This window comes from Zalophus californianus, chromosome 2 (assembly GCF_009762305.2).
Source record: "Zalophus californianus isolate mZalCal1 chromosome 2, mZalCal1.pri.v2, whole genome shotgun sequence".
In the NCBI taxonomy this organism is placed as follows: domain Eukaryota; kingdom Metazoa; phylum Chordata; class Mammalia; order Carnivora; family Otariidae; genus Zalophus; species Zalophus californianus.
In genome coordinates, this window is record NC_045596.1 from 30809496 (window position 1) to 30835902 (window position 26407).

General features: G+C 39.0%; 1 protein-coding gene across 1 annotated transcript in view; it reads left to right on the forward strand.

Annotated features, from left to right (window-relative positions):
* NWD2 (NACHT and WD repeat domain containing 2) overlaps positions 1 to 26407 on the forward strand; it is a 168624-nt gene that overhangs the window by 36478 nt on the left and 105739 nt on the right. Inside the window, exon 2 of the mRNA XM_027599542.2 lies at positions 23520 to 23608. Coding sequence (XP_027455343.1) covers positions 23520 to 23608 — 89 coding nt within the window. The remainder of the gene's footprint in view (positions 1 to 23519; positions 23609 to 26407) is intronic.

The window sequence follows — 26407 nt, forward strand, 5'->3', positions numbered from 1 at the left end:
GCTGCATAGTTAGAGGAAACCTAATGGCTGTTTTATGGTTCTCTCTTTGTATATCTAGAGTACTTTATCAGTCAGGGTTCCCGCAGGAAACAGACGGCACAAACTAGAACCTTTCTAGAGGGCTTTAGAAAGGGATTTTAAGCAAAGCTGTGGGAAGAGTGGAGAGAAATTACGAGAGTACAGCATCCCGGGGCCAATAACAATAGAGCTGTTACCCAGCCTCATGCAAAGGATCCAGGAGAAAGTGTGTTTACTGAGTCATGCAAAGAGAAGGTCCCCCTGAGGGGACTCTGCAGGGCAGGAACCTGGGGAATGAAGTAAAGACTCTAGCTTTTCTTTCTCCTTTTCCCGTCTGGCCTTGTGTTGTGGCTCCCAGTGTCCACACATCACAGGAAGCTGGAGGACTAAGGGGCAGGCTGATGGACAGTCTCTATAGATGGACTTCCTGGCTTGCAGGAAGAACAGATGGAGAAGGATCAGGGGTGACCCTGGAGGACAGTGGAAGAAGGCTGCCCCACGTGCTATTTCAGAATGCTACTCCTGTGGAACTTACAGTCCCGTGACGAGTGTGTCGGTAAAACAACCAAAACCCGATTAAGTATGAACGGCAAAGAGAAAAGCCTAAGTGTCAGTTGCAGGACTCTGATTAAACTTTTTTGTGAAGGATTTCCTTCCTATCTCAGGTAAAACTACCCAACAGATGTCCTCAAAAGGCAGTCTTGGCCCCCTCTCTTTTGAACCACATCAAGTATTTCTGGGACCAGTTGAGGGGTTTGGTAGAATTTTACCTTTTTTTTTTTAAAGCTATCATGTGTCAGACATTTTTGTTAAAAAATGATGATATAAAGTTGGTAGAATAAACTCAATTTGCAGCCCTCAAAGTTCTGATGGGAGAAGAAAGAAAGGCACTTTTAAACCATGTCTGGATGCACCTGTCAAGGGAGACCGGAGTAGACATGCAGGGGGAGGACAGGGACCCGTTTCTCCTCTTCAGCACTTGATTTATTAAAGCACTGTATGCATTAAATCATTATTTCTCTGATGACCCCATGGGATTCACTGTGTTACCATCCCCATGTACATAGGAAAAAACTGAAGCATAGAACCGTAAGCAAGCAAGGAAGGTGGGATTTGAGCTAGGTAATGGTGCCCTCACCGCTCCTGGCATTCAGACCGTCACCATGCCCTCCCACCCACTTCCCAAACCTGAAAGGTAGGAAAGAAAAAGAGGAAGAGTGATTGGAGGGTTTTTAGTGAGGATGATAGCTGTCGTTTAAGGATGAACAACAGTTGACTCCTTGAACCACGCGGGTTTGAACGGTATGGGTCCACTTACATGCAGATTTTTTTCAATAAATATGGTCCCAGTACTGAAAATATATTCTGTTTTCCTCCTGATTTTCTTAACATTTTCTTTTCACTAGCTTTCTTGAAGAACACAGTATATAATACATATACAAAATCTGGGGTAATCGACTTGGCTATGTTTTCAGTAAGGCTTCCAGTCAACAGTAGGCTAATAGTAGTTAAGTTTTGGGGGAGTCAAAGTTATATGCAGATTTTTGACAGTGCAGGGAAGGGGAGGGCAGCATCCCTAACCTCCAGGTTGTTCAAGGGTCTGCTGGACTATGTCCCTGTATTGTGTTAACCACTTTTACACTTTGTAACCCAACAAGAACTTGCAGTGCTAAATAATCAAGTAATGTTGGTTTAAATCTTGTCAAACCACCTATGCTATAAAGAGGTTAAAAGCATGGAGTAATGATTCTCTTGTCTCCCACTAAATCTCAATGAATAATTTGCCCTGGGTGCCTTTTATCCATCATGTGCAATGATAGAATGAGATTCATCACTGCTTAAAAACAAATATTAGTAATAAAATACTAAGATTAATATAAGACCCCTCAACTCCTTATATGTTTTTATTCTGTTATCTCATTTTAATCATCATGGTTCATATGAAGATTTTTTTTGATATTTTTATTTTAAACTAATTTGTGGATATAAAATTGTAACTGAAATTTACACAGATACAGTAGCGTTCCAGTCGCTAAATCAAAATAGTTGACTAAACGTAGCTTTGTAAAGTCTCCACAATGTTTATAATTCCCTAGAGAGAAATAGAAAGCTCTGTCTTCAGGATTTCTTTTCCCTACAGTGAGTATAATGTTGCTGATCTCAGGTACTGTTTTAGAGCAGCTATGTATAGGCCTTTAGTGGTCAGTAACATAACTTAATAGTCTCTCAGTTTAAAATCACCAGCATAGCTCTTGTAGAAGTCACGGTTCTTTCAGTGGAAAGCTGTTAAAAATGAAAAGCAAAACAAAACACCCCAAACATTCCCAAGACCTTAAGTATAGGGTCTGCAATCTACTGCTTAGACTGGAAAAAAAAAATTCTTGCTTATAAACTGTTTATAGTCTAGCCATATTGTATTTCTGAGGTAGGAGGAAAATTGTAGAATAGCAATGGTTTTTCTCCCATGAACTTGTTTTATTTCCTGGCTTTGAAGTAAATTAGCTGCTTAAGAAAGCACGTGAAGACTTTAATCTCCCCGGGGTGCTGTTTCCTGCACAGTGAATGCAGTTTGGGGCTATAAAAATAGTAAACCCTCTCCCTGGTAAACATCAGTAATCTGTAAGTCAGACCCATTGACCTACCAGTCCATATGAATTCTTGCACAATTTGAGTTGTAAAAATATTCAGGTGCAATTCCATCATTCATATTCACTTATTGGACTTGTCTTTGGCTCCAGCTATTAAGCTATGTTCCCATAACGTTATCTCTATTTTTGGTTTTGAGGCATTAGCTTTTCTTTCCCTGGGTTCTGCTTATTTAGCATTTACTAAATATTGTGGGTAAAACTACACCACGAGTATCCTTGGAGAAATTAATCTCTCAACATTCCCTTTGTTGGAACCGTAAAAGTCGTATTATACTTTATCCTTTTATGGTTGTTGTGAGAAATACATTAATTGACAAATGTCAATAATGTAATTCCAATGGTACTGTTTAATTAATACCCAGGACATTGCATGATTACTCAGTTATTTACAGAGTATTAGAAAGGTGCTACTTTTCCCTCTGTTTTACTGATGAGGAAACCAAAGCTCAGAGAGGTTTGGTAACTTGCCCAGAGTCACACAGCTATGGTGTGGTGAAAACAGACCTCACATACCCACTGCCTGACTCAAGCTCCAAGCCACCTGTTGCACCACAGGCATTATAGAATCGTCTACTGGTTTTGCCTCAGATCCAGCCTTCTGCAATCAGTGAAAAGGTTTCCCCTACCTAAGATGTGTTAATTTTCAGAATTCTTGTTGGTAATACTTTAATATGCAGCAGTCTCTTTTATACTACTATGGAGGAATATTAAGCTCGATACATATGAATTTAGGAAAACATTCTCTGTGAGGACCAATCAGCTTTTTTGACAAAATAATTTCTAAAAGATAACACGTTCTCTTTAATGTGTTTGCTTAATTTTTTCTTAATACACTGTGCTTATATATGTCCTTTAAGAGTTCTGAATGACACTGGAAGACTTCAGTTCTGTCTTACAGTAGTTGTAGTGGGCACTGTTTATATCAATCACAAATGTAGAGTTGTATTATTACCCCAGTTTATGAACTTAGGGGTACCACATCTTTCTAATAAACCTTGTATATTAGCAGAGTGATTTGACACTTAACAGGATAAGACTCAGTAACGTATAGGTCTTACAATTTTTGTAGTATTCATAAAGAATTGGAACTTAAATTTTACTAATGTGAATCATATGGGAATTTACATGGGGGGGTCAGATAATTTGACCAAGATTTCTCTTGATATCTCCATAGTGTCTGAAAAGTATAAAGTGATAGAGAAAACTGTCCTCTCTGGGTAGTATATTCAGCACCCTTCTATGTGCTTTATTGGTATGTGCCCAGGAGATAGAGATTCTGGGGAATGCCCCCAAAGCTCTTGGGTTTTCAGTTTTCTCACTTACACTAAGAGGTTGGCTCATGATCAGTTTACTATATACACAATATGAAATTGAAGGAACACTGCAAATGTTTTATTTAAACTTCTTCAAGAAACATTTTGGCAGTATCCTCTGGAAGGTCGTTAGCATTGAGTTATTAAAATCAGTATAGCTCCTGTAATCCAAAGCCCAGAATGTTCCACCAGCCTCAAGACCTCACAGCCCATCTTGAGGGGCTCTCCAGTCCTTGGCTCTACCACTGGACTTCCTTACGGGGCCCCAGAGCTCCAGGTTCTCTTTTAGCCAGAGTAACCCTATGCATCTGATGGCCCTATCTCTACAGCCCATTTACAGGTAACTTTCTCTTAGCATGAATCATACAAAATTAAGGAATGAAGGAAGATGTAGTTCAATTGGAAATGTAGAATGTCAGTGTGGTACACATACCTCTCTCTGCCCAGCCCCAATGAGTATCTGGTGCTCAGACTGCTATGGTAGCCCTCGTGGTGGACTGGACTCCAGAACCAAGGCTGCATGTTTGTGTCTTTGCAGCTGTCCATGCTGGAAGCCTGTGGTTGGGGCTATCAGAGAGGGTTGTGGACAGAAATGCCGGCAGCCGGTTTGCTTTCAGGGATGACATTCCTAGTAATTGCTTCACCTATGAAGTGCCTCTCTCTCAGCCAGTTCCACAGTTAGACATTCACTTCAGTGTCTAAAGATGGATAGGACTGATTTTAAAAAATCTTGGAACTATATATGACCTTGGATACCATGTTAATTTAACACTCCTTCTTCTACGTACTACTGCCAACCCCCCAATAGTGCACTCCTTTTACCAGTGAGGAACAGAAGCCTGGTCAAGCAACAGTAGTTATTGGCAGAACTTGACTTTATCCATGTGTCTCCCTTTCTGGTCAACTTTATAGCACACTGTAAATTTTAAGGAGGTAGACTTTTTACTTTGTAGTTGTTGTTGGGTTTTTGTTTGTTTTTTACGATCTCAGGTATGTGTTACCTGTAATTCAAAAACGTTGGGTTATTTTTCTAAAGCTCTAGAATTGTTAGAAAAAAAAATATTGGACTTGCTAAAACAAATTTGTAAATAATTATCCTACAAGTTTCTCCCGTGTTTTGAAATACAATTTCATTGGCTGATCTCTAAGACTTTCAGGTGATGCACAATATAATAACATTTATAGTAATATTACAAGAGAACAGTAGGATCATTCTGATTTATAATTTTTTTAAAGACTTTATTTGAGAGAGGAGTGTGAGCGAGAGAGCATGCGTGTGGGGGAGGGGCAAAGGGAGAGGGAGAAGCAGACTCCCCGCTGAGCAGGGAGCCCTGTGCAGGGCTCCATCCCAGGACTCTGGATCATGACCTGAGCCTAAGGCAGATGCTTAACTGAGCCACCCAGGTGAACCCCTGATTTATAATTTTTATAAGTACTCAAGAACTGAATGAAGAAAATAGGCATTGTTTTCACAAATTGATTTTTATTAACTAATTGCTTTACACGTGAAAATGCTATTTACTAATATGATTTTCTTTGAGAAAGCATCTATGTCTTGGTTTCATTTGGACTGGATAATGTTTTATAAATCTTTTGTTAACAATATGTTGTCACTGTATTTGGGATTCTAATTTCTAATATATGTATATATATTTATCTTCACATTATTCTCTTGGAAGTTATATGCAGAAGTTTACAGTAAGCTGATTTTTTTATCAAAAATTTTATATGCAAAAAATTCTCTTTAATGATCAGAATATAGGGTATCCTGTTTAGTGGTGTCACTGGTTATGCCATTCAAGTGATAGGAATTGTTTAAATTACTTTTCAGTATCAAACTGATACTGTTCAGTTTGATACTGAAAAGAATTTCACTACAATTTTTTGAATACTCATCAGATACATGTAAGGATTTTGGAGCAGCTTGGTGTTAGAATCATATCACCAACTGGACTTAGGCCATATGTGTGGAAGCAAGTCATTTAAAAGCATTGCCAACAGAAATCTACAGAGAACAATTTTCTGTATTTAGTGACTGAACAAATAGGATATAGCATCACAGAATATCATTTAATGCATAATGGTTATTTTCAAATAAAACTTTTATTGCCATCTGTAAAAAAAATTTTAACTTTCTAATATGATTGGGTTAATCATTTTTATGTAGTATTGTTTTATCTAGCATCAGTTTTAGAGACTTCCTCTTTACTTAGCACTTCTGGTAACAATAGCAGCTGTGATGATGAAATCCCCAAGATAGTCGAGTGTTGAAGTATCTTCCAAATTAGATTGTGCTTATTGGGTCAGGTTTCCCCCACTGTCTGAGATAGAGATGTGTCTTAACTCTTCCTTACAGTTTAGCTTATTGTGAATGGGTCCTCGCACCCTAGAATGTGCAAGTACCCTCATGAGATTCCAACCTAGAGATGAGTCAGATAGAAGCCCAGTTCCCATTGCAAGATGCATGTGCAAAGACAATTACTTGGGGTAGAAAGGGTAAAGAATTCTAATCCGTGTCATGGGCAGTAGAAAGAACGTGGACTCTGGAGTTGGTACCCCAGGGTTAAACCATGAATTGACCAACACAACTAGTGTGCCCTCGGGCAAGTTGCCTAGCAACTTTGAGTCTCCTCAGTGTGAAATACAGATCACGATACCCATTTCACACGATTACTGTGAGGTTTATGTCAAAGTACCCAGAGCAGTCACAGAGGAGGTCTTAATAAATGTTCGTCAAGTCTGAATCTTCACTGCTCGTGTTCTCACACAGCTTAACTTAAATGACACTGAAAGCAAAAAAAAAAAAAAAAAAAAAAAAATCAGTACAAAGAAGATAGGATATATATTCTAGAGTGCAGTGTTTTATGTGTATCCTTTATGTCAACAGGAATAAAGCCACTGCAAGGAGAATTAATTTCACACACTAGCCTTCTGCAAATGCCTCCTGTTCCAGGATCACTCTGGCCAGTATCACTTAACCCCAAGGTGAAAATGAATACACCAAGAGGGAGAAACACTTGTTCAATTTATTACAATAGCTGAGCTATCAAATTAAACGTGTTATTTATAGTATTCTAATTGTCAACCTGACATGTAATAATTTTTCAAGATCGCGTGTGCAGAAATTTAATCAGCAACCTGTTATTTCCAAGGAGGCTTAGTGAGTATATTCTGGAATAGAATTCAGGCATTGGAATCTCTTCTGCCTCCTCTGGCAGAGCCCTTAGGCACAGCAGTGGAATTTGTAGAAAAGTAGAAATTGCTGGTAGCGGCCCATTTGCAATGATTACACCATGCTAAACAATAGAAGTAAATTAGTGGTTGGTTTTTGTGGGATTAATGGAACCCAGTTGTTTTAGGAACATAAAGGAATGGGCATGATTATACTGGACCGAATCATTTGTTATTTAAGTAAAACTGAGCCTTAGGGAAAAAAGGTTATAAATTTGTGCTGAATTATTAGTAATGATGTTTTATAGTGTGTTTGTTAATTCCGTATACGGTTGACATCAGTATTTTAGCTTTGCCTTACTGTTTTTTTAAATCCCTGAAGTTTCCCATGATTTGTCATAATAAATCTTTTAACCTAGAATTCAAGCTGGTACTTAATGATGGATATTTGGACAGATACCGCCAATGTGGTTGCAGTGTTCCAATTTTACTACCTCAGATGATAATCTAGCTTTGGATGATACAAATTGGAAATTTCCACATGACTTCTGTACTTTTTCCTAAGCCCTCAGCAATTCTTATTTGTAACGTGCTTATTTATACCCCATATCTGCACAGAAGCCCCATTTTTCAAAAATAAGCAATTTATAATTAATACTTTGATTTAATTCATTAATGTCAGAAAGTACAATACTTAGTAAGTATAGTTTCCTAAATAAATAGGGTTACTTCACCCATTTTTTCCAATATATTGCTTTGTATGAAAGAATACTTTGGTAAATGAATCTTTAAAAAAAAAATCAGTTTTGGGGCACCTGAGTGTCTCAGTTGGTTAAGCATCTGCCTTTGGCTCAGGTCATGATCTCAGGGTCCTGGGATTGAGCCCTGCTTTGGGCTCCTTGCTCAGCAGGGAGCCTACTTCTCCCTCTCCCTCTGCCCCTCCACCTGCTTGCTCTCTCCCTCTCAAATAAATAAAGTCTTTTTTAAAAAAATAAAAAAATTTTAAAAATCAGTTTTACTTTACAATGTGTTATTTTGACAGTTGCATTTTCCTTTTACTTTTCCCCTCCCCCTAAAGTGCATTCCAGAAAATCCCACATAGCCTGGTGTCATTGGTACTCCCATTAGAGTATATCATCTTTTTTCTTTAATTATGACATTTTTAATTCTGAAAATTTTAAACATGAAGAAAATGTGCCACCCAGATTTAATAAGTGTTTCGCCACAGATGTCTCACTTCAGATTTTTTTTTTAAAGAAGTAAATCATCCATGCAGCTAAAATTCTGACCACTTCCCTCCCCCTCCTTTCCTTAAGGGAGCAGAGCATGAGTTTGTATATTGTGTAGTTATGTCTGGTTGGAAAAGGTTACAACATGTAGGCATCCTGTGTATTGTACAGGATACATTGTTACCAGGACAAACTGTTAACATTAGTTAAGAAAATCAAAGACGCTGATTCTTTCTACTTTGGAAGGCATGCTAATTCACCGCTGTGCACGAAAACTGGTCTCACCTGAAGGTGTTTTGCCACATTTTAGGTGCCACCAAGTAGATTGCCAGTAAATTCCAGGTCACAATACCTTGATCCATTTTATGTCCTTATGTGATATTCCCTTCAAAGGACAGTCCGGCCCGAAACAGGAACAGAACTGCCCCCTTGTCTGCTGCTAACCCCCTGCCACCACCTTTCTTCCCATCTTTGTAGGGATCCCCCTTGAAGTCATGATGAAAATCTAAATGAAGATCCAGATTTTTTTCTGTTTTCTTCAGTGTGTCTAAAACAGTTTCTGGCACATCCTAGGAGTTCCATAAATATGTATTGAAAGAATGAATGAATGAGTCCATCCGTCACAGATAATGAGAACTTTTCCCATTTTCCTGAGATTTTTAGAATTTCTTTGTTAATCCATCTTAACCTTTCATCCATGATCTTAATTTCTTTTTTTTTTAAAGATTTTACTCATTTATTTGAGAGAGCGCGCGTGAGCACAAGTTAGGGGGAGGGGCCGAGAGAGAGGAAGAAGCAGACTTCCCACTGAGCAGGGAGCCCAATATGGGACTAATCCCAGGACCCCGAGATCATGACCTGAGCTAAAGGCAGCTGCATAACCAACTGAGCCACCCAGGAGCCCCCCCCCCCCATTGATCTTAATTTCTGACTACATAGCTGAAGGACTCTCTGAAGACAACTTAGTACTTTTGGGGACTAATGTACCTACATCTAAAGGAGGCCAAGCAACCATTTTCCCCAGTATTTTTTAATGAAAATTTTCAAACATACGGGAATGTTGAGAGACTTGTATAGTAAAAATACAGTATACCTACTACCTCGTTTCTACAATTACAATTTTACATATTTGCTTTAACATTTGTTTCTGTCAGGCTTTCCTATTCTATGGATTTCAGAGTAAATTGGAATCATCCATGCACTCCACCCTTAACATATCACGTCTGGTGTGTCATTAAGTGGAGCTCAATATTTATTGACCTTCTGTTTGGTTTTTGAGGTAAAATTAACATGCAGTGAAATGCACAAGTCCTCAGGGCACCATTTGATGAGTTTTGACAAATGCCTGTATCCATCTGAAAGAAATCTTAAGCTAAGTATAGAACATTTTCAAACCCTGCAATGCCTTCCCGGTTAAACCCCATACCCACCCCCAGAGACAACCACTGTTCTTTTTTTCCACTATAGATTAGCTTAAAGCAACCAGTTATTAACAAATGCTTTTTTCCCCCCATTTAGAAAAAAAAAAAAAAAAACTTTGGTTGGATTTGGCAACACGCATAGGTACCCTGCCTGAAGGTTGAATGAACAGTCCATTTTCCATTTTCACATCGGTCATATTTTCTGAAGCTGTTCTTTCTGCTCTCCCGATGGCTCACTTACCCTTCTCCCTAATAATCTAACCATCTTCCAGTTCCTTTCTCATAGTTCATGGGTAAGCTGAGGGAAGAGGGAAGTGTCCTTAGGAAGGTCAAGACCATTTCAGACATAAATTCAACCGGCATTTATTAATGGCTTGCTTTGTGCCAGGTCCTGGCCTAGACACAGCGGATACCAAGATGAATAAAACATGAAGAACTCATAGTACGGGAATGCTGACAATAAGCAAATAACTGTTACTCATTTACTATGTTCAAAAGATACTTACCGAGTCTCCCCTGTGTGCCAAGCAGTGGGGAGACAGCCCTGAACAAGGTAAACACAGTTCCTGCCCTCCAGAGCTTTAGCCCAGAGTTTTCACAGATCAGAAGTGCCGGGTGTTGCAGGAGCCAACAGCAGGCGGATAGAGCCTCCTAGGCCCTCCGAGAGGATGCAGGCAGTCAGGAAAGGCTTTCTGGAAGCCATTGCCTTTAAGCTGATATCTAAAGGACAAGCAGAAGCAAACCAGGGGAAAGGGCTGTGCAGGAGTTTGAATACAGGTGTGGGAACAGCACGGCATGTTGCAAGAGTGGACGTAGAGTGCAGAGAGCAAGGAGGAAAGTGACAAAGTCAAGCTGGAGAAGGAGATGGGGTAAATCCAGTCAATTCTTACAACATTCATCAGGAGAAGGTGTCCATATTTGACATGTTGAGCCTGCACCATTCTCACTGTTCACGCCCCAGATCAATTACTGATGTATTGGATTAGCTTCTGCGTGTCATCTAGAATTGGTTGTACTATTTGAGAAAGAAGCAATGCTAAGAGGAAGAGCTAAAGAGGAATGATACGACGCGACTGTAGTTTCATCGGACTTCTTAAAAGAAGCTGCTCTCCTGACTACAACATTCAAAAGGAGTCCACTCTTCATCTTGTGTTGAGACTTTGTGGTGGTGCGAAGAAGAGGAAGAAGAAGTCTTATACCACTCCCAAGAAGAATGAGCATAAGAGAAAGAAGGTTAAACTGGCCATCCTGAAATACTATAAGGTGGATGAGAATGGCAAAATCAGTCGCCTTCGTCGGGAGTGCCCTTCAGATGAGTGTGGTGCTGGAGTTTTCATGGCTAGCCACTTCGACAGACATTATTGTGGCAAATGTTGTCTGACTTACTGCTTCAACAAACCAGAAGACAAGTAATTGTATATGGGTTAATAATAAAAGACATGAACTAACCAAAAAAAAAAAAAAACTCTCTCGGGTCTGAGAGCAAAGGTAAAAGTTGGAAAGCAGGAATCCTTAGACCAAAGGCCTGAATTTCACTTTCTCCTTCAGAGGCCCAGAATCCGCCCAGGGCACGCAGCAGCCATAACCACACCTGTTAGCAGGCCTTCCCCGGGTAGGTAATTCAGCAATTTAAAAATAACTTAATATGGGGGCACCTGGGTGGCTCTTTGTTAAGCATCTGCCTTCGGCTCAGGTCATGATCCCAGGGTCTTGGGATCAAGCCCCGCGTCGGGCTCCCTGCTCCGCGGGAGGCCTGCTTCTCCCTCTCCCACTCCCCCTGCTTGTGTTCCCTTTCTCACTGTGTCTCTCTCTGTTAAATAAATAAAATCTTTTTTAAAAAAAATAATATGGCCAATTTCTTACCTTTGAATTACTTTGATTTTCTTGCATTATTTAATACCTTGTAATAAAATTAAGTTCTCATAACAAAAATAACATTCCAATGTAAGGATTGTTTTGTGAGGCTTAAAAAAATCCCTTATAATGCAATGTTTTGTGCATCCCAGATAAGAGTCTATAGGAAAAAAAATCCACAGTGATTCAGTTGCTGCATTGAATTGTGTGCTATTGCTGATAAAATCTCCATTACCTTTTTGTAAATTTAATTTTAATTACATCAGCCTAGTGGGCTCCATGCAGATATTTACTTTTAGTATAATGGATTTTTAAAGGAAAATGCTCCATGAAAGCATTGTGCATTGAATATTTTATTTGAAAGCAAATGGCAAAAACATTTTTGTAGAATTCAATATAGATACTCTGGGGAAAAGCAGTGAAAACATCCTTTAATGGATTATAAGGAAACCTTCACAACCTCTAGCTGTGAGTAGTAGTTAGAATTTCATACTGATTATAATATATTATTCATCAAGACATTGGAGTGAGAGGATACCTTTACAAAAACGTTGTTTTGCTGTTTTTTTCTGTGTAAAACTGTATTGATGTGCTTCATGTGGTGTGATATGACTAAGATAGCGCAACCCCAATAGTGATGAGTTCTGAAAAACACAGCCATAAATTTGTGATGATCATGGTATTTAAACTTACCTAAAACCCTTTAACTGCTTTTGATTAGTTTAGAATAGAGAAGAATGTTCACTGACAGGCCTCCTCCCAGTTTTCTGAAGTCTGAATCGCTCTCTCTCTTTTTTTTTTTTTTTATTATTGACCCTGGAGGACTCATTTCATGGTGACTTTCCATGAGGAACAGCTAAGAAGGATGTGGCCCAGGCCCCAAACATCCACCTCACTCATTGCCTGTTCATGAGATAGAAAGCCGAGGGACAGGTGGAGAGCTTGGTGAAGATGTGGCTTCTTCCTTTTTCTCTGGGTTCCAGATATTCCAGTGAAATGGAACGTGATTTTATCTACAACAAATTTTTTTTTGCTTAATTTGATAGATTTGATGATTTTTAAGGATGTCAGTCCTGCTTCGTGATTGATCAGGTATGGGAATCCTTGGTTGAAACCGCAGTCAGCAAAAACTTAGTCATCAGAAACTAGAATTACTCAGGTCTTAAAGATCATGCAAAGTATGGCACATCGCAGTCAGAGATCCTGTGACCTGTGTTCAAATACCTCCACTAGCAGCAAATCCATCTTTTAAAGCAGCCCGTTCGACCTGGAAAGCTCTAACAGAGTCAAATTTTTCTCTTGCTTTGGATTGAAACTATCTCACTGAAACCTGTCTGTTGTCCCTTACTCGGTGTGTGTATTTTAATAACCTATTCACAACAAAGGCAGGTGTCACTGTGTGTCCCGTTCCTGATTCCTAAGCCTTAATTTGGCCTATCTTCCTTATAATTTTTAACCCTCATTTGTGTTCCTGGTTAGGCACATAATCTGTCTCTTCCTTTGCTCTGCTCATGGCATCAATTATCTCTACTATGTTACCACTAATTCCCATAACTTCATCTCCTACCCTTTCTTGGCCTTCCTCAGATCCTGGATTTCCAAATGTCTCTAAAACATTGCTGGAAAAACCTTTGAAACCTGTAATATCCGGAATTAAACAGGATCTTCCCTTCCAGAATGATTCCCCTGCCCAGTGGCCATAAATTCATTTTATCATACTACCTTTTTTCTGGTCTTCCAGGTTGAAAGTGTATTTTTGTAACATTTTATTTTGATACAAAGGCCGTTCCCATTATTCAAAGAGTCCATATTTGCAAATTTGCCCACTTACTAAAATTTCTTTGTAACCCCAACACCGATACTAACAGGAGTCATTGTGGACACGTGCAAAGCAGTGCCCCGCTCCCTGCTATGCCTGTTTGTCTCGGCTTTCCTGCTATACACAAGTATTCTTTCCACAGTTTATGTAGTGCCACACTTTCCACATTTTTGTGTTTTTTCTTGGTGACTTTTCTATGTAAAAGGGCCTCAAAGGACAGTGCTGATGGCTATACAGTGTCACTAAGCACCGGAGGTCTGTGAGGTGGGCGAATGAACATCTATGTGCTAGATGAGCTTCATGCAGGCATGAGCTACAGTGCCTTTGGCCAGTGTTCATGAATCAAAAGTATTTATCAAATAAGGTGTCTTTAAAGAGAACGCACATAAGGTTTTGTATTGATCAGTCGATCAAAATACTGGGACTAGCAGCTCCCAGGAACCTAACCCTGTATTTCTCTTAGGAGCAGTGCTTTGGTATTCACTCATTCTGTGTTCATACCAAACTTCGTAGAACTTAACTACTGCAAATAACCAGAATCAGCTGAAATCTCAGACTTTCAGAAAAGTTGCAGGAGTAAGAAGAATTTCTGGACACCCTTCACCTAGATTCCCCAGATGCTAATATTTTACATTTGCTTTATTCCTCTCCCTCTCTCTCTCTGTATGTGTATATACACACACAAAATTCCAACATAGATGGATATCCTTTGCACCAAAATGCTTCAATGTGTCTTTCCTAAAAGTAAGGAAATTATATATTCAAAATCAGAAAATTAACATAAATTCAATATTACATAATCTGTAGGTCTTATTAGGATTTACCAGTTGTCCTGATGATACCAGATCATGTGCTCCATTCAGCTGTTATGTCTCTCTAACCATCTTTAATTCGGTCCGCTTTCTTAGTCCTTGACATTAATGTTTTTAGGAGCATATAATCATTTATTTTGTAGAATGTCTTCAGCGTAATTTGATGTTTCTTTATGATTGAATTTATATTGTGCCTTTTTTGGCAGGAATATGACAAAAGTGAGTGTTCCCAGTATACCATATCAGGAAGAATACGATGTTGATTTGTTCCGTTTCTGGTAATGCTAATTGATTGCTTGGTTAAGGTGCTGTCTGCCAGGTTTTTCCACTCCAGAATTATTGTTCATGTTCTCCAGCCAAACAGCCCCAAGAATATAACTGGTTGAACAAAGCTGGGTTGGTTGGCTGAAAACCAGCCTCCCAGTGGGGAGAGTGCAGACCATGAGGAACTTCAGGACATCTCAGTATTACCCTCAGAGAGTATTAAGGGGTACTTATTATCAGGTTTAGACTTATGTTTGATTACTTGGGGGATGTTTCAAGGAAGTGGGGTTTTACTCTAGAATGGGTGCTTTCAGAAACAGGTGGTTTCATTCTTGGTTAATAATTTGTATCTAGGAGGCAAGAGAAATAGAGCAAAGTTAAACCTGTACTTGATAAAGAAGGAACATTCATTCATGTCAGTAGGGAGAGGGGGATAATTGGTCATTCTTTATAATTTGGACAGTATTTTTTTTTCCTGTGTCCATATGTGATTATGGGTAGTTTTGTTTTTCTTTTCCTCCATCCTGGTCACAGAGTGACCTTGTCTAATATTGGTGCTAGGTGAAATTATTTACATTCACAATCAGACACCATCATCTAGCTGTGAGAGCTAGGTCTGCTCCCATTTAATAACAGCCAGGGACTGCTTTTTTTCTTACTACTATTTTTTCCCTTTGTGATTAACATAAGCATCCCTACTGAAGTAGGTACGTGGGTAGGTGGGTTGATGGGGCAGGTGAATGAAAGTATGGGTGGATGGGAAGGGAGAGAGTTCTTCTTACCGTAGAAGGGTAATTGATAAATGTAAAAGATGAGGAAATAAAAAATCATTATTTGGCAGTTGTAACAGTTTATTCAGGCAGGGATCTTCAGTGGTTGCTCTTAACTGGTGGGTGAAAAGTTGAGGAGCAACAGGACGTTTATATCATCTCAAAGTATTTCCCCACAAGATACTTACCAATTACAAGGAAAAGATAGTGTGTAAAGTAGAAAAATTTTTTAGTCACTCCAGTATGATGATGATGGTGGTGGTGCCACCAGCCTTTACTGAGAGGTTGAACACTGATTGAATCCTGATGCAGTGGACAGTATGGACATTCTCTGAGGTTTATGAACTACCTCGAGGACATACACTTGATGTTTAACCAAGCCAGTATTCAAACCAGGGGTTTTCCTGAACAGCCATATTCTGCCATCTCCTTCTTGCATATCTGTCCTATCTGGCCTCTTTTTTTTTTCCTCCTATAATCAAAGGTATAAAACCTCTTCACCTCCTCTGGGCGCCTGGGTGGCTCAGTTGGTTAAGCGACTGCCTTCGGCTCAGGTCATGATCCCAGGGTCCTGGGATGGAGCCCCGCATCGGGCTCCCTGCTCAGCGGGGAGCCTGCTTTTCCCTCTGACCCTCTCCCCTCTCGTGCTGTTTGTCTCTCGCTCGCTCTCTAATAAATAAATAAATAAAGTCTTTAAAAATAATAAAAATAATAAAAATTAAAATAAAATAAAATCTCTTCACCTCCTCTGTGGATTACTATATGTTTCCAGGTAATCCTCCCAATTCCAGGTTCTTCCTGTCACATCTGCCGTACAGATTGTTTCCTTTTGTTCTTCTCCATGAGGTCACATTTACCACGTCCTCACCCTGTCTCTTCATCAAATCCAGACCCTTCAGTAATTGTGGCCCCAGTGCCTTAACTTGGTTTCCCTTTTCCATTCGTAGCTTTTAACATGTGTTTTCATTCACTTCAAGACTTGTGTTTCTCTTTGTGTATTGTTCTTTGATACATGATTTATTTACAAGTGTGTTCAATTTCTAAATGGGGATTTCCAGTTATTGATTTCCAATTTAATTCTATTATGGTTGTAGATCATACTTGTTAAGATTTTAGTACTGTTAAATTTACAAGACTTGTTTGTGGTCTAGTATATGACCTATCATGGGAGCCCTAGAAAAAATATGTGTTTTGCTGTCTTTGGGTGGATAGTTCTACAAACGTAAAGTCAAGTTATTTGATAGTGATTGTTTAAGTTTTCTGTATCCTTGTTGATTTTCTGTTTAGTAATTTTATCAGTTTTGGGGAATGCACTATAGAAATCACTAGCTGATGTTAGAATGTCTATTTCTCTTTTTATTTCTGTCCATTTTTGCTTTATAAATTTTAGGGCTCTGTTTATGAGTATGTATACATTTAAAATTGTTATATCATGGCTCTTTTTTTATCTAGTATTATTTCTTAAAATCTGTTTTGTCTGATATTGTATCTTCAATCTGCTTTTGGTTACTGTTTGCATGTTTTTTTTTCCTATCCTTTTTCAACCTATTGATGTTTTTATTTTTTTATTTTTTTTTTAAGATTTTATTTATTTATGAGAGACAGAGAGAGAGAGGCAGAGGGAGAAGCAGGCTCCCAAGGAGCAGGGACCCCGATGCAGGACTCGATCCGAGGACCCTGGGATCATGACCTGAGCCGAACGAAGGCAGACGCTTAACCATCTGAGCACCCAGGCGCCCCCTATTGATGTTTTTTTAAACCTAAGGTGTGTCACTTGTAGATAGCATATAATTGGATGTGGTTTCAATATCCAGTCTTTTGAGTGTTTATTCTTAAAGTTATCATTGATATGCTTGGATTTATTTCAGACCTCTTTCTCTTTGTTTTCTAAATATCACATGTCATTTTTCTTCACCTGCTCCCATTTTACTCTTCTTTGTTAAATATTTCAGTGTATCATTTTAATTCCTTTGTTGTGTTCTGTTTTTATTTAGTTTTTTTAAGTGCTCTAGGGATTACAAAATCTGTTGATTTATCACAGTTTAGATGAATAATAATTTAATAAATACATAAATACTTTGTACCACTATACCTCCATTTTCCCTTCTTCCTTCTTGTGTTATATATGTATAATATATGTATTATATATGCATATATGTTTATATGTTTGTTCAAACCCAACCATGCAGTGTTCTAACTATTGCTTTATTATATAGTCTTATGTTTTTTCAATAAGTATATAAAAGAGGCAACCTACTAAATAGAAGATATTTGCAAATGACATATCTGATAGTTTCCAAAATATATAAAGAACTGATACAACTCAATACCCAAAAAACGAATAATTCAATTAAAAAATGGACAGAAGGGGGGTGCCTGTGTGGCTCAGTTGGTTAAGCGTCTGCCTTCAGCTCAGGTCATGGTCCCAGGGTCCTGGGATTGAACCCCGCATGAGGCCCCCTGCCTCTCAGTGGGAGTCTGCTTCCCCTCTCCCTCTTCTGTTCCCCCTGCTTGTGCTCTCTCTCTCTGTTCTTCTCTGTCAAATAAATAAAACTTTAAAAAAATAAATAAAATTAAAAATGGGCAGAAGACATGAACAGACATTTCTCCAAAGACGACCTACAGATGACCAACAGACACATGACAAGATGCTCAACATCACTCATCTTCAGGGAAATGCAAATCAAAACCACAATAAGTTACTACCTCACACCAGTCAGAATGGGTAAAATCAAAAACATAAGAAACAAGTGTTGGCAAGGATGTGGAGAAAAAGGAATCCTCTTGAAGTATTGGTGGGAATGCAAAGTGGTGCAGCCACTGTGGAAAACAGTATGGAGGTTCCTTAAGGTATTAAAAATAGAACTACCTCACAATCCAGTAATCGCACTACTGGGTATTTACCAAAAAAACCAGAAAACACTAATTCAAAGGGATACATGCACACCTGTGTTTATTGCAGCTTTATTTACAACAGCTAAAATATGGAAGCAACCCAAGTGTTCATAATTGATGAACAGATAGAGAAGATGTGGAGTGTGTGTGTGTGTGTGTGTGTGTGTAATGGAATATTATTCAGCCATAAAAAAAGAATGGGATCTTGCCATTTGCAACACAGATGGAGCTAGAGAGTATAATGCTAAGCAAAATAAGTAAGTCAGAGAAAGACAAACATCGTGGAATTTAAGAAACAAAGGAAAAAAGAGAAAGAGACAAACCAAGAAACAGACTTTTACTATAGAGAACAAACTGTTGGTTACCAGAGGGAAGGTGGATGGGGGGATGGGGAAATAGGGTATGGGGATTAAAGAATATAGTTACCATGATTAAAAAAAATAACATTAAAAAATTTTTAAAGTGTATAAAATAATACAGAAAAAAGATATATTTATATAATTATGTAATCGTTTTTTTACATACTTACATATTTACCTTTCCAGTGTTTTTCATTCTTTGTATAGATTTGTTAATGTCTGATGTTATTTCTTTTCAGTTTGAAGGAATTTCTTTAGTAAATTCTTAATGCAGATCCGCTAGCCACAGGTTTTCTTAATCTTTTTAAATTTGGTAATGTTCTTATTTCACCTTTTCTCAATTTTATTGAGATATAATTGACAAGAATAAATTGTATATATTTAAAGTATACAACTTGATGTTTTGATCTACATTGTGAAATAATCATCACAGTCAAACCAATTAATATATTTGTCACCTCACAGAGTTAACCTTTTTTTTCCCCCTTGTTTTTGTGGTGATTATACTTAAGATCTACCATCTTGGCAAATTTAAAGCCTACAATACAGTATTGTTAACTATATCTACATCTTTATACATTAGATCTCCAGAACTTGTCCATCTGGTCTAAATGCAACTTTATACCCTTTGACCAACACTTCCCCATTTCCCCCTTCAGCCCTTGGCCCCCATCAGCCCTTGGCCCCCATCATTCTACTCTCTGCTACTATGAGTTTGACTACATTAGATTTGAACAATAAGTGAAATCCTATAGTAATTGTCTTTCTGTGCCTGACTTATTTTGCTTAAGATCATGTCCTCCAGGTCTTTTTTTTTTCTTTTTTTTGCATAGTTTTGTTGGCTATAGAATTCTTGGTTGACATTTTCCCCCCCAGTATTTGAGTATATTGTTCCATTGTCTTCTGGATTTCACGCGTTCTCATGAGAAGTCAGCCCTTAGTTGTATTTCCCTGTATGTGATGAGTCATTTTTTTCTGGCTTCTTTCAAGATTTTCTCTTTATCTTTGGTTTCAGCCATTTGACTAGGTGTCTGTGGATCTCTTAGTCATCATCCTGTTTGGGTTCTTTGAACTTCTTGGACATGTAGATTAATGTTTTCCATTAAATTTAGGACATTTGAACAATTATCCAAAATTACTTTCCTCCTTTCTCTTACTCCTGTCCTTCTGGGACTCCCTTTACCTACATGCCACTACAGTTGATGTTGTCTCACAGCTTTCTGTTCATTTTTCTTTATTCTTTAAACATGGTTACCTGAAGTTCCTTGAATATATTTATAATAGCTGTTTTGAGGTTGTTTTTGTCAACTAAACCTCACATAGGAAAACTAAGAGACAATTTCTGTTGACTACTTATTTCTCCTGAATAGGTGTCACATTTTTCTGTTTATATATCTCAACATTTTTGTTGAAAAGTGGACATTTTAAGTAATACATTGTAACAAATCCAGATTCTGATTTTTACCTAGGGGAAGGGAGGGAAAACTGGGAAGATATCAGAGAGGGCGATAAACCATGACAGACTCTTGACTCTAGGAAACAAACTGAGGGTTGTGGAAGGGGAGGTGGGTGGGGGCATGGGGCAACTGGGTGATGGGCATTAAGGAGGGGAGGGCACATGATGTGATGAACACTGGGTGTTATATGCAACTAATGAATCATTGAATACTACATCAAAAACTAATAATGTGTTGGCTAATTGAATTTAAAAAAAAAAATACTCCCTCAACTAGGGCTCTTCCTGTGAGTAATTCAGACACTGCACAGAGACTAATCATTAACTCTGAAATCATTGAGGAATTATTTAGAATGCAAATCCTTTTTAAAAAACCTAATAGTGCTGCCCAAGTGTTAATTCATCTTATCAAAGGGATGAGGAACTGGGCAGATACAAATAGATGTGTGATGACTATGTAGAAAGAGTCAATGATGACATACCTTGTCTCTGATCTACACTTTTTTTAAGAGGTCCCTTTTTATGTGTGACATTCTGTAACTTAATTTTTCCTATTTATGACATTCTAATGTTATTTAATTGCCAACCATCTGGATTTGCTGTATGAATCAGGTTTTTTAATATAATTAAGCCAGCTTATCTGTCACCCATTATAATTAATCCATTTTATCTCAATTACTTTTCCATTTCCAGAGCCAATCATCACATATTAATACAAATACAGGAAAATCTGAGTCATTTTTGTAACGTAAGTAATAACACAGAATGTCAGATATGTGCATACGCTCCCTTCACACTTTGGGGAAGGTTCAACATAATTTGGTAAAATACGTTAGCGTTCTGCCAGAAACACAGAAACCAAAAAAGAAATCAGTATTTCACTTCTCATTCACTTACTTCGTGAACCATAGTCTTGATTCTGTATCCATCCAAGGACAAATTGTAATGTAGCAAGCCCTTCTGTTTCTGGTGGTAATTACAAGGAAGCATTGCCTGTCAGCTCATTCTGGTCACTGGTGCATGTGTGGGTTTTTTTCATTCACTTATTTCTTAATTGAGCACAACTCCGATCACTGGGGATGTAGCAGTAAATGAGACAGAAGAAGGTTGTAACGCTTTTTGAGCTCACTTTGTAGTGGGCGAGACCCATAGTAAACGAATAGCAACGGTAGTGATGAGTAATGTGCAAAGAATTTGAAAGGCGACGGGACAGAGAGTCGGTTCTGTAGATGGAGGGCTCGGGGAGGTCTCTCTGAGGAGGTGGCTCTAAAGCTGATACCTGATTGACAGGAGACGCCATGAGCTGATCACCAGCATTACAGGAGGAAGTCCTAGCTAGAGTGAAGGCCATGAGTAGGTGTATAATCTTCGAAGTGGTTAAGAGATCACTTTGGGAGAGGGAGAACGTTCAAAGTAAGGAGTGTGGATTTCATTCCAAGTGCCATGCAGAGCTGCTGGAGGGCTTTATGTGATCTGATTTGCGTTTATAAAAGACCAGTCTGGCTTCTCTGTGGAGAATGGATTAAAGGGGGTAAGAATGGGAACAGGGAGGAAGAGTCCAGATTGAGAGGTGAGATCAGCATCCCTTAAGTACTCCATGAAGTTATCCTATGCATCATTTTCGAAGATTGATTCTTTGCACCGTTGCAGATTTCCTATGGTTAGAGCAAACTATGGAGTACTCTAGATTCAAATGGCTCTCTAGATTCAAGTCCAGTTTCTCCAACTTAGAGGTCATAGAACTTCGGGCAAGTCTCTTAACCCCTCTGTATTTCAGTTTCCTCTTATAAAAACAATGGAATAGTGGGGCGCCTGGGTGGCTCAGTCAGTTAAGTGCCCGACTCTTGATTTCAGCTTGGGTTGTGATCTCAGGGTCGTGGGATTAAGCCCCATGTTGGGCTCTGCACTCAGCACAGAATCTGCTGGAGATTCATTCTTTCCCTCTTCTCCCTCACTCAGCTTACACTCTCGCTTTGTAAATAAAATATTTTTTTAAAAATGGAATAGGGCACCTGGGTGGCTCAGTTGGTTAAGCGACTGCCTTCGGCTCGGGTCATGATCCTGGAGTCCCGGGATCGAGTCCCACATCGGGCTCCCTGCTCAGCAGAGAGTCTGCTTCTCCTTCTCACCCTCCTCCCTCTCATGCTCTCTGTCTCTCATTCTCTCTCTCAAATAAATAAATAAAATCTTTAAAAATGGAATAGTAATTTTACCTATTCATAGAGTTGTCAGAAGTAACTAAGAAAATACACATAGGAATACTTAGTACATGCTTATAGTAAGCACTCAGTAAATATTACTATATTTCTGTCTTATCGTACTATGCCACATTCAGATGGCAGTACCTAGTAATGAGTTACAATTAACATTTTTAAGAAATAAAAAAATTTGTTCATGTGTTATTTTGATACTATTTTAGCATCTCTTAATCCTGTTTGTTTAATTTGTAATAGTATAATCATGTTGTTATAATATGCATATTATTCCCAACTTCCGCATCTGGTAGTATTTGTTTATTTTTAAAGTGACTTCTGTTATTTGTGTGTTAAACACCTGTAGCCTTCTAGAGAGATTGATTGAATATTAATCACCTTTATTGTGAAGTTAATGTTTTCAGCCCTTAAAGCGGGATGAAGGAGGCTGGGCCTTGGATCCTGAGATTATATAGATCATGTAAACACTGAGTGTATGGCCTCCACCAGGGCCATGACAACACACGGGCACTGCTCAAATGCATCACTCCTCTGCTTGGTCCTCCTGCTTTGGACTTCGGGTCTGTGTTGGATCTATGGCTAGAAAAGACCCTATCCGTTTAGACCATAGGGTAGTCTAGAAGCTTGTAGTGAGTCTTTGGTTTCCCCGTAAACACTGGTTTCTGTCACTTTGTCAGGCTACCTTGGAAGCTGGCTCCCACGATTTGTCTTTCCTCACTACTGTGCTGATTGCATGGGTACTGTACTGAATTTTGCAAAAGTCGAATTATTTCTAAATACTATAGAAATGATGATAGAGATTGGATAGTATTTGGAATCAGTAACTAAATTAATGTGCGTGTGTGATGTGTGTGTGAATTGGTAACTTTTACACGTCATGGGGCTAAAACACCTGATAGCCAGTAGCCTTACGATTTTTCCTTCTGCCTCTTCCAAAGACCGCATGGTCCAGCTACTTAAGAGATTCATGGGAGCGTCTGTGTGGGCATAAAGACTCAAATGTGAATTCTCAGCTCTGCCGGCCCACACGGAACTGACCGGTGGGGCTCCCATCCATCCCACAGGCTCTTACATCTGGTAGGGGGCTCTCTGCTGTCCCTGCTCTGTTAGGAGCAGGTTCCCTCCTCCCCCCAGCAGTCAAATATCCTGTCATTTCACAATCAGCACCCAACTGGATTATATTAATGTTAATATTAATTTGTAAGCTTACATTTTTTTCCAGAAATACCTATGTGTGGACATAACTCCTTTTCTCTGTGTTTGTTTTTCTACCACAGACACGGGAGCAGAAAGACAGGCACTAAGAGAAAATGTGTATCCTAAATTGAGAGAATTCTGCAGAGAAAACTATGGATTAGAATTTCAGGTAACTCTGATATTAATTCCATTTTTAATTATGGCTGCTGAATAATGTTTGTGCTTGTTTATTGTCACAACTTCGGTGTTCTAAACACGTTTCAAACTCTGAAAATTTTTATTTCTTTAAGCATGGGTAAAAAGGAACACTGGAAAATGGAAAATAAAATATTTAGTCCTTTGGGGGGCACCTGGGTGGCTCAGTCAGTTAAGCGTCTGCCTTCGGCTCAGGTCATGATCCCAGAGTCCTGGGATCAAGCTGCATTGGGCTCCCTGCTGAGTGGGGGAATCCGCATCTCTTGGCCTTCCTGCACCTCTCCTTCTGCACTCTCGCACGCGCATGCTCTCTTTCTCTCTCTCTCTCTCAAATAAATAAAATCTTAAGAAAAATATTTAGTCATTTTTGGTGCTTTGCACTTTTATGCTTTCTTGGCCTCTGTCTGGTATTGGCTCATCTTCTCCTTTTAACCATGTTTATTTGCTTCTCCGCAATCTCTACTGTTCTCAGGAAGGTGAAGGTTGCTGAGCACATGCCTATAGGCTGTGGTCTCTAGAAATGGTTTGCACCTAAAAATTGGGAGCAGCTTTCTCCCAGGTGTTTTCTTTTAGCAGCCTGGCCAGCCCTTGCCTTCTAGCTTGCCTTTTAGATTTTGTTCACATTGTAGAATGTCCCTTTTCCTATGTCAGGGATCTGCCATTTACCCAAAAAAGAAAAAAAAAAAAAATCAGCCTTTCAAGAGACAATAACTGTGCGTGTCATTGCTAAAGTTCATGAATACCCTGGTATTTGTAGACACCACTGATTTTACCACCTTTTCTTTTAAAAGTACTAGAAAACATTGGGCATATCTTGAACATCCCCAGATTTAAAAAGTAAATGGCTCCTGGAACAGATAACATTATTCAGTCAAAAGTGTTCAACCTCATTCACAACGGACATCTTAACTCTGCAGTGCTATCTTAACTATATGTTTCCATTGGTAAGTCAGGAATATGTACCGGAGATTTGTGGTTTAAGAGTACAAAATGCATCTTTGTTAGTGGAAGAAAATTCCACCTTTCATTTATTTCCTCCTGAATATTTTATCTTAGTATACTTCATGATGCTTTCTCGTGTGATGTGTAAAACAGTTGGTCTCAAAATGGCTTCCATCTCCTACTGCCTCCTGTCAGTGAGCAGCAGGCCATTATGACACACATATTGAAAAGTTACTCATAAGTCACCATTTGCTAGATAAATGGTGAGCCTAAATTAAATTCCTCATTGCGAATTCAGCCCTGCCTTCTCTGAGGAACCTGGTTCTACTAATAACAGAGTCTCAACTGTTAAAAAAATTCTGATCTGTCAAGATTCCCAAAGACTTGGACACTCCTTGGGGACTCAATTACCGTGGAGGAAGAGATGTGTCCAAGCATGTTAATTCCATCTTTGAGTTTGTTTGGATATGCATCATTTTTTTTTTTTAGTAGAGGTAGGAATTTGTTGAGCCACAGACCAGCCTGCATAAAACATGGTATTCAGATTAGCTGAGAGGAAAATAAAGAAAAATATATTTTCTAAATTATAAGTAGGGCCAGGAAAAGACTGATAAAGCCAGAGGAAAGCTGTAGAAGTCAAGGTCCATGGAATAAATTGACAGCAAGGATCATTCTAGGCAGGTGCATTGAATGCGTCGTTGAGATACCGGGCAGCAGTGGAAACCACACTGGGCAAAGTAAGTTGGGACTGAACCCCCAGCTTTCCACTGTGACTCCCTCAGTCAGTGTCCGAAATGGGAGTGGTGACCGCTTCATATCTAAGGTTGTGTTTGGAATAAAAATATGCAGGGTTGCATTTGTTTCCCACCTTCTGAGCTTAACGGGAGCTCAAATATATGTCATACTTGAATCTTCTAAGAATATACTCTTTAGTATAGTCTCTTCTAGTCAGTTGATTATAGACCTTCCTGAAGATGTGTTTTCTAGTGAGATGGTTCTCCTTTCTCAACTGCAACAAAATATGATGCTGGAAGCTTCATGAAAAAAAAAAAAAAAGTTTACCTGTATAGTACTCTGGATTTCATCTTTGGCTCTGCATTGAACCCAGAAGAAATGAATTTCCTACAGTTACCCAAACATATACCAATCCCTTTTAAGCTTCCTTGCCTTTGTTTATGCTGTTCTTTCCACCCGCAATGCTCTGCAACCTGCTTCTTCCCCTGCCACCCTCGAAGTCCTACTCATTCTGAAGACTCTTCCTATAGATCCTAAGGCCCCTCTCTTTCTGACTACAACCCTGTAGCTAAATATTCTCCATGTGGCTCACCCTTGAACACTGCAAGCCCATTCCCATTTAAGGGCTTTGTCCTGGCTGTGCTCTCTCTGTAGGAATGTTCACTCCCTCATCTTCTTCACATGGGAGCTTTCTTTTTGCTCTCCAGGTCTCCACGAAATGTCGCTTCCTAGAGATGCTTCCCTTGTAACCCAATCTAAAGGAACCACCTAGAGGATTTCTTTTACATCACCCTATTTTTATCTGCATAGCATGTGTGAATATTGGATATTTTGCCTTTTTCATTTATTGGCTTGCTTATTGTCTCTGTCCCACTAGATTATAAGTTTCACAAGAACAGGGATGTGTCTGCCTTCGTGACAGCTACCTTCCTAGACCTGGTATAGTGCCTGACACATAGCAAAACTCTTATGGGAATGTGTTGAACAAGTGAATGCCTTTTGAAGTCTCAGTCCAAACATTACTTGCTTAAGGAAGCTATCTCTGAGCCCCTGGTTCCTCCTAGGTTATGCCATGTACCCACCTTTTTGCTCCCCT